Raw genomic sequence first — 11,639 nt, forward strand, 5'->3', positions numbered from 1 at the left:
AATGAGGATTATGTGCTCAAAAAAAAAACATGAGAACTCAAGACTTTTCATTAAAAGGGACAAAGATAAAGATCATTTAAGAGTAATTTTATTAAAACACTGGCAATTATCCCAGTATGTGATCACTAAAGCAATGCAAAATTTTTAAAGGCTACATTGTAATAATGTATCAACATTCTAGAGTTTTCCAATATCTGGCAAAATTAGCCACAATTCAAGATGGCAGATTTTTCGGTACATTTTATTAGTCAACAGTCCAACTTTAGTTGGGCAAACAAGTCTCACTTCAGAATGTTTCATAGAATAGTTCAAAAACAACTTTATAAACATTTATATACAGGGCTGCCACCACAGGAACTGCCATAGCAACAGGGGCAAATAAACGGTTTTGAAAATCAGCAACACAACATATATTAGACAAATAAATAAATCAGCATCTTATTAACCATACTATTCTGTGGATGGGGAAAAATATTAAACCTGTAAAAATTTGTAATATTTGTAACTCTCACTTCCTTGCATTTTTTATATATATAAAATACTGAAATCCTGATGATGGCTCATTGTTAATCTTCATCCACAAATTGCCGACTTCACAGTCACATGGTGCTGTGTACTGCAATTAGACAGAACGCCTACAATGAAACACACTGATCTACATGTATCACTAAACAGGGCTTTTGAGTCCCACTTGAACCACTCATAGTTCAGTCACATTCTCTCTCTCTCACAGATCTTATAAAACAGAGGTGGCCCTTCTCCTGTACACACTGGGCACTGAAAAGTACTCAGTGATTAAAGTATGGAAAAAAATATTTAACTGATCAAGATTTCAAATGCATTTAGAATTTACCACAGAAATGAAAATAGAATCCCAAATAATTTCATGAGTGAGTTTTGTGGCAAAATGTGTAATAAGGCAAAAACAATATTGAAATCAATTATAAAAAAATAAAAAAAAGTGCCATTTCTGTTGATTGACAGACAAACGATTGTGTCAAATATCTTACTCATTCCACTACATCACATTATGACAAATAAGGTCTCTAAATGTTTTTGGAAATATTATCATCTAGGGTCCAGAGATTTGCCCTCCAGAACCATCTGAATTTCCTTTGCATCCAGAGTTTCATAAGTAAGCAGAGCATCTGCCAGTTTTTTATGCTCCTTGCTGTATGTCTTAAGAAGTTTCTTAGCCCGCTCATATGAGTCCTGTTTTAAAACAATGACAAGAACAGAAAAGGAACATTATGAACATTTGTACTCTTAAAGATAATGAACAAGCAAACTAAGACACATGACAGAGTTAAAGCTCTAAAGGCTCCTGGTACCTGTAGCAGCACACGGACTTCCTGCTCAACAGCAGCTTGTGTCTCTGGGCTTTGTTTGGATAGGTCAGAGTAGGTCATTACTCCCAGCTGAAACATGGAGAGAAAATAGCAGGTTCACATTTAGGCAATACAGATTTTACAATGCCATCTCAGAAGAAGGAAAAAGCTTCAGAACACAGAGCGCCACCCACACTCCAAAAACATGGGGAAGGATTAGGGTGAAGGATAAGTCAGCACCCAGGACACTGCTTTGAAAATTTACATGGGCTTAAAGTGCTTCTACTAAAGAGGAATTCTTTTAATTTAATCAAAATGTGTAATACCAAAAATAATGATTTAATAAAGATTTAATGCCATTGTACAGAAACTGTTGGAAGTATCAATGTTGCAAGCTAATAAAAAAAATAAAAAAAAATATCCTAATGCATTTACACCATAATCTTACCTTGTCACTCATTCCAAATTGGGTAACCATCATCTTTGCAATCTTAGTAGCTCCATCAAAGTCACTTGATGCTCCTGTGAATAATGGTCATTAATAATACAATAATCTCAACAAAAATTAATTTGTTAAGCAATGTAAGGACAAGTTCACAGTACACTGCTCTCAATTCTGATTTATGCCCAGAATGGGATTTGACTATCTTGATGGTTCACATTCAATGTAAATGACCTGTTTCTGACTGTAACGTGAACAAGACTGTCCCTAAAACAGAACACACATGCACATCAATACATTTATGCAGCTCCATCCCAAATGGGTCCCTAAGCCCTGTGTTGTACATGATGTAGTTTTTTAATAATGGATCCTGCATCCAAACACTGTACAATTTCCATTTATATTTAGCTATCACATGTATGGCTTCTTTGCTTTTTTTTAAATAATAAGCAGATTATTTTGGTGCAGAAGCCATAGTTTCATCACCAGCACAATATACTTGCACTAGGAAGCACATAGCCATCTGCCTGAATGACGACACCACTAAGTGAATACTTATAGGCAAAAAGATTGCTAAAATCCGATTGCACCCTTCACATTCATGTGCCCACAAACTGGATATGTTTCCAATGTAGGACCACATACAACATGTCATGGAAAACAACAAAACATTGAAAATAATAAAAACTGATTTGAGACATTTCAGCTTGGTAACGTGAACTTAGCTTTTTACAGATAAAGCTCACCTGTAGTGATATTTTCACCCCCAAAGATGAGCTCTTCTGCTACTCTGCCACCCATGCTGACATCCATCTGAGCCAGCAGCTGAGCACGAGTCTCGCTCCACCGATCATTTTCAGGGAGCATGGACACCTGAAGGAACAGGGAAACGTACATAAAATCAATAAAATTATTAAAACTGAGTCAGAAGAATGAACTGTGATTTTTTTTGTGTTGATATAATACAAACTGCAGTTCAAATAGTGTGAGATTTGACTGATAATTACATGACCAAGAGAGGGGCCTCGTGGCATGATGGTAGCTTTGTTAATGGGCATTGCGTCTTTTGTGTAGTAAGCCACAATTGCATGACCAGATTCATGATAGGCTGTGATGGTCTTGTTTTTCTTGTCTATCTCCACACTCCTGCGCTCTGGGCCTGGAGAGAAAAACATGACAATAATGAGCTTGGGAGAAAATGTTCATCTCTTTGCAGTGGAGCCCCCACTTAGCAATCCCTTTCATATGTGTAAGAATAACAAGGCTTCTTACCCATTAGGATCTTGTCCTTAGCAAACTCCAGATCTCTCATTGTTACTTTTTCCTTTCCATCTACGGCAGCCTTGAGTGCTGCCTGGTTGACCAAGTTCTCCAGTTCTGCACCAGAAAAACCCACTGTTCCCCTGGCAATAATTTCTGCATTCACATCTACTAAAAATGCAAAAACACAATTTTATTAATCAATACAATACACATTTGTACTAAGTCTTTAGTCAGACTACACGGTCTCTTACCAGAATCCACTTTGATTTTATTCAAGTACCAATTCAGGATCTCCTTACGTCCTTTCACATCAGGCCTTGGGACTGTGACTTGCATGTCAAACCTCCCAGGCCTCACCAATGCACTAGAATTGAAGCATGCACATAAGCAATTACAGTAGCTATAAACTAAAAATCTATATCTATCTATCTATATATATCTATATGCCACAGGCTAAGGTGTAATTATACTCTAAAAGTTTAGTTTATGAGGTAGTTTAATCTTTTGGTATATTTGGGTTTAATCTGACAGCTTCTTTTTTTTTTTTTAATGACATTAGAGCAAACATTTTATTTTGTTTTGAGATTTATTTTTAAAATAATGCATACTTGTCCAAAGCTTCAGCAAAGTTTGTTGCACCAATAACAATGACACCTTCATTTGGTTTAAACCTGAAATGACATTTAAAAATGGAAAATAAAATTAAATGGAAATATTAAATATTATTTAATAATAAAAAAAGCTTAAAATGTATTGTACAATTAAAATACTTTTGAATAATTCACACTTCTTACCCATCCATTTCTGCAAGAAGCTGGTTAATTGTCTGTCGTGAATATGGGTGCATAGGTGACTCTATTCTTTTTCCACCCACACTGTCCAACTCATCAATGAAGATTACACAAGGTGCATTAGCCTTTGCCTCTTCTACAAGAAAATAATAATTCATTAAAGTAACACAATTGGGCAAGATGGAGAGAGGTCATATTTGGGGATCTGGACCTTCTAACAGTTGCCCTTTTTTTTAATAACCCAATCCAGTCACTGTGTTTTGACTGGGCCAACTTGGGATAAAACCTGCTAAAAGAATTTATTTTAATTTTATACGGCATATTAGGTAGAGAGCAGGCAATTCAGTGTTGTGGAAGTTTACGTAAGAACACAAAGAAATGGCAAACAATCAGAGCAAGCTTAGAGGAATAGACACACTGATTAAATATGGTGAACTTGAGAGCAGAAAAGTAATGTATGTACCCTTTAAAAGTCATTAAGACAGTCACAGGATTAAGCTATAAGCCTGAAAAATGCAAACTCTTCAAACTCACTGAAGAGATTCCTGATGCGACTTGCTCCAACACCAACAAACATCTCATCAAATTCTGATCCCGATGCATAGTAGAATGGCACATCTGCTTCTCCTGCAACTGCTCTTGCAAGCAGAGTCTTTCCAGTACCAGGGGGACCCACAAGAAGGACACCTATAAATAAGTTTGCAAAGACAACTTTTAAATGCATGTATATTTCTGCTTAAAAATGCAATAGATAATGTCATCATTTAAGAAACATAAAATCTATTTCCAGCTATACCTTTTGGTAGCTTTCCACCAAGTACAGTGAATTTCTGGGGATTCCTCAGGAACTCAACAATGTCTTGAAGTTCACTCTTTGCTTCTTCCACACCTTTCACATGCTCAAATGTCACATTCTTCATTTGTACTGGATCCAGAGCAGTATCAAGGCCAGATGTAGTACGGAAGCGAACTGTTAAATGCACAAAATATTGACAAACTTTTAATAAAAAAAGGTCCACTTAAAAGTTTGACTTACTGATACTTATAACCCAAGCAATAAATTGAATTTAAAAATGTGTATATGCATAATATTGTATTATACAATTCAGCAGAATCACATGATTTGAAAATGAAGACAATTAAAATTAATATATCTAATACATGTGCTGTCATAATTTTCTGAGCACTAATACTGCACCAAAATATTCCACAACATGCCAGCAGGTAGGTTAAAAATTTAAGGTACTTTGTAGCATGGTATGGCTTGTTATTATATAAATATATCAAGAAACAAACTGGTAAGGAGCCTTTACCAGAGAGAAAGGGGGTTCTTGACAGACCATAGATGCCAACAAGTAAAAGCACCAGCAAAATCAGACGGGTCCTCTTAAGTGAATCTGTCAAAAAACACAAAAAATTACCTTCCAATTAAATAAAAGTATATAACTTCTTTTCAAATATAAAATCAAAGTCATTGTATTAAAGGAGAGCTTTAGATTAAATTGCCATACCTTGTGTCCTCTGCATTAAGGCTTGTGATTTCATAAAGCCCTCTGTGAAACCTGTCTTAAAGGCATCTTGTTGATTTTCAGGAAGATTTTTCTGCTTCATTAATTGGTCGAGGCTTTCTGCTTCAGCTTTATCCCTCCTGAGGAGATCCTGAGAATCAAACAAACAAACAAACCCAGTCAATTTCATTAGAATATTTCTAAATCAAACAAAAATATACTAAACAACTTTTTCCCCTATTTTTCCTCCTGCAAACAAGAAAGGGAATTTCCTGATTGGCCCTTATAATCAATAAGCAGAAATCATAGCATTATGAAAATTCCCATTCCTTTGTCAACATGTGACTGGTCTGCTCCATGATGTCCCTGGCAACAGTCAGTGCTGTAACATCTGTGTGGTCAGTAACAAAAATCTGAAATCAGGTTAACCTCAAAATTATTCAGTGATTCTCATAGCCCTACTGCAGTCTGTGCAATTCATTCTGTATTTGGATCAAATCACATTGAGTAACAAAATGAGAAACTGATATTCATGTGAATTTGTGATGTAGCCATTTAAATAATTATTAAACAAATGGTAAGAACCAAAAGCTCCATATCTTACACCACAGAAGGACAGCTCACTCACCTTCATAAATGCTGGCGTGTAGCCCTCTGGTTCTGGGAGACTCTCATAGTTAGACTGCAGCCGCCTAGTCTTGGACCGCAGAGTTTTAAAACCTCTGCGCTGGACACATACTTGATAGGATAGGGAAGAACATTTATACATGTTACATACTGCCACTTAATAACCACTTGCTGCTTAATAAAAATAGCATATCTTCCATACAACCCATCTGTTGGTTAACAAAATAAATGCTGTTTTTCAGTGTCAGTCTTTTCAGTGTCGAAAGTGTGAACTCTTTGAACACACCTCTCACCTGCTTTACCCTGTCTCAGTACTTGCACTTGCACCCACATGTCCCTTGTTTTGCCTAAATGTGCAAGGTTTTTGGGTATTCTAATTCTTTTATTATTTTCTAAACAAAGGTGCTCACGTTTGCCCCCTATGCACACCTCTCATAAATCAGCATCAAACGACCTTTTTGTGAATTCTAAATCTGTGACGTTTCTCCCAGAAAACAATTACAAGACTGAGACACATTCACTCCAAGTGTAACTAGTATCGTTTATCTTTATTATGACATGTGTTTTGACATGTTTTTAAAAATGCTTAAGTTAGGGAAAAAGCCCTGTTTACATGTAGTGATATATATAAATGCTAGGCAGTTCAGGACAGACCCAAACTGATCATGACAGGAACAGGAGGTCTACATTTTAACAGCATTGTTTTTTACATTGCTAGTAACCAGATATTTAAATAAATATTTATATTTCTATGAAAAAGTCTGATTGATAAATGGTGATCTGTCTAATGGAGGTCACAGGGTTGTTTAAAAAACATACTAAGCAATTCTGTCTCTGGAGGTTGTGGTGTTAAACTCTGAAGATTTTGCGTAAATTTAACAGGAAGGATGTGAATAATCCGTCAGAAAGGCATTAACAGGTGTGTCCAGTGTATTAGTCAGGATTATAGAGAAACAAAATGATTTTGTTTTGTAAAAGACCAGAGAGTTACAAGCTTTTGGGTCACAGTCTCCAAATAAACATGAGATATTACAATAAATTATCTCAACATATTTATGTTTAAGCATCTAATAAAACACTGTAAATATAAGCTCGGGTTTAAGAGGAAGTAGGTTTGTCAACACCTGGAGGGCAAGAGTGTCCCATTCAGTTCTTAATGCTGTGACCCCTTGAACCCTTTTGCTCTAACCCTTCAAAAATGTCACCAAATTTCCCCAAAATGAACACTTCCAGAATAGCCTAAGGGCAGGAATTGAGACAGGGGTTAGAGTTAGGTTTTATACCTAGTCTAATAAAGGTGATAAAGTTAATACATATATTTTATGATATTTGAACATTAGAGCCAGAGGGACAAATGCCTGACCTAAAGAGCAAAATGGTATAGTGTAATTGTTCCAGGGCTATGCAATATGAATGAACCTCTGTTCTGTGCAATACCTTGTAGATGCTGAAGATCTGCACAAACTGTCTGAAGAGGACTAGAGGTTTGTCTATGAAAAAGTGGAGAACAAAAGAGTCCTGGTCTTCTGTGAGAGAAGCCTGGTAAAACACACAATTTTTTAATCATTATTATTTACATTGCAACATATAAAAATAATAAAACAATAATAATGAATCATAACCCTGAACACTGCTACAATACACAGCCCCCCCCCTAAAAATGTTATATATAAAAATATAATATTTAAATATTATATTATATACCAACAATTGGTGGAACAGAGCACAAGAATACATTATGTTTCTCCTCAGAGAGGTCTGTGTAAAATGTGTCAGGGCTTGGTGAGTTTCTAGAAACAATAGAAAAAGCTGTCTGCACATTCACCATTACAGAACACCAACCAGAATAAGACATAAGGGTTTATAGTGGCTGTTTTAACATAAGTCTGGGGCTAACAGGAAAACTGATAATAAAAAAACCCAAGCAAAAGGCACAGATTGCTATCTAATCATTCAAGTGGTAGTGGTAGTATTATGAAGTGCAGACAGGAGGCTACATAAACATTTGAATGCATATGAAAATAACATTCAGTGAAAATGCCTGCCATTATCTAACCTGCACTGACACCTCTCCACAAAACTACTTAATTATCCAGTGGTAATCATGCAAATTGAACTCTCAAAACATTTCTCCATAATGAACAATTTATCTGTAGGGCCAATAGCAGATTTCAGAAGAGAACTATGTGAAAATCTGTCCTACTGAAATGCACTGATGTAGTTATGTAAACAGAAGTTTGAGAATTATGACATGTCCATGTGTACACAAGCTCCAATTCCTACCATGCTTGTTGTAAAAGAAGGAATTTGTAGAGATGTATGATGTTCTCCATCTGGAAGAAGGATGGCAAACTGTAGGTTCTAAGCTTTCCTCTGGAGGTAATGTGGGCAGCAGTCTGTTCAACAGCTCCTTGACTCCACTCAGTCTCAGCTCTGACAGGCCCAGTTCCTTAAGGTTTACTTTAGGCTGCAAGAAAACATTTTTATTTATAGTTACACTTATATAGTGCCTTTCTAGATACCCAAGGATGCTTTACAATCAACAATGCACAGGACACCATTCTACTCAATGTTCAATCCACACACACTGGTGAGAAGCAGCAGCCAAATCCGCACAGTGTATTCTTAGCCAGGAACAACTGTCCACCTGGGGCACTAGGGGGTTAATGCAGGATAGAGCGCCAGGCCATATGTGCCAGGTTGTATCTTATTTACTTAACCTCCATATTTTTGGACTGTCAGAGGAAAACGGAGACCCAGGAGGAAACCCAGGCAGGCACAGAGAAAACATGGAAACTCCTCCCAGGTGAGACATGACCCCAAGATACCAGCGCTGGGAGGTGAACGTACTAACTACCAAGCCACAGTGCCACCCTGAATTTTTTGCTCTGAGGGTGTGGTTTTTTCATCACAAACATTATATTTTACTGAAACTTACCTGTAATTCAGTCTTGTTCAGAAGAATATCATAGTCTGGTGAAATGTCTCTTTGTAGACTCTGAACTGAAGCAGTAGCAGCTGTGCTGGCCGAGGATTTCAATGAGTGCAGGGCATTAATGATGTGGGTCAATGGCACAGTTACCTTAGGGGCAAAGTACATATGCTGTAAATGCATTGGATCATAAATCAGAGCAGAGAGAAATTAAAATGATATCGTATGATCCTGTACAGATACTTTGAAACGTGGATCATCCTGAGGGAGCAAGTAACTAAAATGCTCACGCTGGTCATATTCCAAGACAAGGATCTAAGGTGTCAAAAGTTAACTTTAAGGTGCATAAGTCTTTCAGCAAAGCTAGTTCTGGCCCGTTTCTTGTTGTAAATATGTTATAAGATCACAATCGTAAATTGGATTATTTTTCAATAAATGTCTAAACCAAATCTGTATACTTTTTTATAAAACCTCTGTAGAGTGAATGCCTTTCCAACGCAACAAACGGGGATTTCAATACGATAATACACTATTACACCTAATCAGTCCCAATGCTCGGTCTCAGTCGCTGTAACCAGTGATTAAGTCTTTCACTGAACTGACAGGAAACTGATAGCTAGCGTTGTGTGTGTGTGTGTGTGTGTGTGTGTGTGTGTGTGTGTGTGTCGGCGGGGAGGGGGGGGGGTCATTTACTAAAACAACCTTACACAAATTTGTATGGCTGTTCATACTTCATTAACCGCTATGTATGACTCTGTTCGAACTGTATATTAATAAGCAACGTTACACCGTTATGAGTTGTACACAATTACAGAGTAAGATATGCGGCGATACACGTTGCATAACTATGGTCTCTAATGTTAACGGTTACCGGTTAGCATCTCCAGCTACGAGTAAACGTCTTAATCACAAAATACCCCACAGATTGGCTTTTTTTAGAAACTGGGATGTAGTGTTGGTAAAGTATGTAGACTGACTGATCAGTATCTTTGGAGTAAACGCACAATGGACCGGTTAAACTGAAAACAATAATTTGCTGCTAACATTGTAACATTACGTCAGCTGAGATTAACATTATAGTGTCACACTTCAGGCATACATATAGCATTAGATACAAAATTAACGTTACCTGGGGCTGAAATGATGTGTTTAAAAAGAACATCATTTAAAGACGATCAGCTAACTCCGTGATAAATGTGTGGAGGTACCCTCTCTTCTGTCCTTTCGTCTCCCCTTTAAACTGAGCTAACCTGCTACAGCTAACAGTACCGCGGCGAATCAGGTCGTGTCCCAAACGGCGACCTGCTCCCCGTATAATACACTATGTAGGTAACGAAATAATGATTCCACACTCAAGTTAAGTATTTTATGTTGAATAGAAAGCCGAATATATTTAACCATAAGATATAAGATTGTCCTTTAACACCAAATATGAAATTAAAATATAAAAGTAATAGTTTAGAGGCTTTTTACATTGCCCTATGTAGGGAGCAAGGAGACACTCGAAATTCAGTCTATGATCTTAGTCCACAGTCAGTCTGCTTCTGCAGCTTTCACCGTAAACCAAGCACCACACACACCGCCCTCTACTGAGAGGATTGAGAAAGGCCCAGTCTTGTGGAGACGTGGAGTCCGCGAAGTGCCGCCACAGATTAGAAATAAATCTTGTGTTTAAATACAAAATGATGTAAATTACAACGGAATTGTGCAAGTTGTTCGTCAAGTGTTTTACGGTTGTTATCCAGTGAGATGTAGATTTTATTAATGGAAATCTGCTGCAGCAGTAGACTGTGGAAGAAAGCGGGTTTTGACAAAACTGAGAGCAACTATTACACAGCCATGGATTTAGTGCTGTTTCAGGCTTCATTTCTCGTTGATACATGTTTAAACTCCTTAATTTAGTCTTTATTTACATACAAGACAATAAAAAAAGACATGAAAACTATTTACAAAATCCTTGGTTTTGTTTAATTGGAATTTGACTTAATGTTTATCAAATTTGTTTTGCAGTCTGTTTAATCATATAAAAATCTATTACTTATTTTATATTTTCTTTCCCCGATTTAATTATAAATAAATAATATAAAATGTGTATGCGCATTTGATCAGCACCATTAAGCCATGTCTGTTTTTATACTGGGTCGCTTCTATTGTAATGTGGAATTGACATTCTAGTTTCTTGAAAATTTCAACTGTTATTGTGTTTTTATAATATTAGTCAACATATGACACTTCTGAATTATTTGTTCTGGCACAATTCAATTTAAACAATTCAATTTTCAAAAATATATAAACAAATAAAAAGTATTATACACTTGGCATCAACGTTATAATTCAATAATTCACTTTTCTTTTTAATAAGACTTTTTAGTTATAAACAATTTTTAAATAAATCTCCAGCAAACTTAAATATCATTTAATTAAGGTCTGATCTATTATTGTCAGTAGAGGGTGCCATTTTTTCCCTCAAGTAAAACCTTTTAAATTCAAATATTAAATTCAAAGTTGTACATTTAAGTGCCTAATGCCCAGATAATCATACAGCAAGAATGCATTTCTAAACTGTTAAGTACTTAATAAATAAGAATTAAATGTGTTAAAAAGTGTTAAATATTTAATTGATGTTAAAATAGCGCAAACATGTTCCTAAAGATTCACAAAATTACTTTCCTAATATTGGGTGAAGTTCAACTGAAACTTCCTCAAACTAAAAACATAATGGCAAAATTTAAAATCATTCGACTTTTA

The 11,639-nt window shown here is 36.2% G+C and overlaps 1 protein-coding gene across 2 annotated transcripts; it reads right to left on the reverse strand.

The window, feature by feature from the left end:
* Positions 1 to 84: 84 nt before the first annotated feature.
* Positions 85 to 10,171, reverse strand: yme1l1a (YME1-like 1a). Of its 2 annotated transcripts, none has more exons than XM_066682775.1 (18): positions 10,021 to 10,171; positions 8,898 to 9,041; positions 8,243 to 8,426; positions 7,397 to 7,498; positions 5,961 to 6,070; positions 5,336 to 5,483; positions 5,138 to 5,221; positions 4,621 to 4,794; positions 4,359 to 4,511; positions 3,828 to 3,960; positions 3,642 to 3,704; positions 3,285 to 3,397; positions 3,043 to 3,198; positions 2,778 to 2,929; positions 2,517 to 2,643; positions 1,777 to 1,850; positions 1,332 to 1,418; positions 85 to 1,212 (listed from the first exon to the last, which is right to left on the reverse strand). In XM_066682775.1, the coding sequence occupies exons 1-18, from the start codon at positions 10,054 to 10,056 to the stop codon at positions 1,069 to 1,071; spliced, it is 2,184 nt and encodes a 727-aa protein (XP_066538872.1). In that variant the 5' UTR covers positions 10,057 to 10,171; the 3' UTR covers positions 85 to 1,068. The 2 variants fall into 2 exon arrangements, with proteins under 2 accessions (XP_066538872.1, XP_066538871.1); XM_066682774.1 differs by having other exon boundaries at positions 3,043 to 3,201.
* Positions 10,172 to 11,639: the final 1,468 nt, after the last annotated feature.

The sequence above is a fragment of the Hoplias malabaricus genome, chromosome 10 (assembly GCF_029633855.1).
Source record: "Hoplias malabaricus isolate fHopMal1 chromosome 10, fHopMal1.hap1, whole genome shotgun sequence".
Lineage (NCBI taxonomy): Eukaryota > Metazoa > Chordata > Actinopteri > Characiformes > Erythrinidae > Hoplias > Hoplias malabaricus.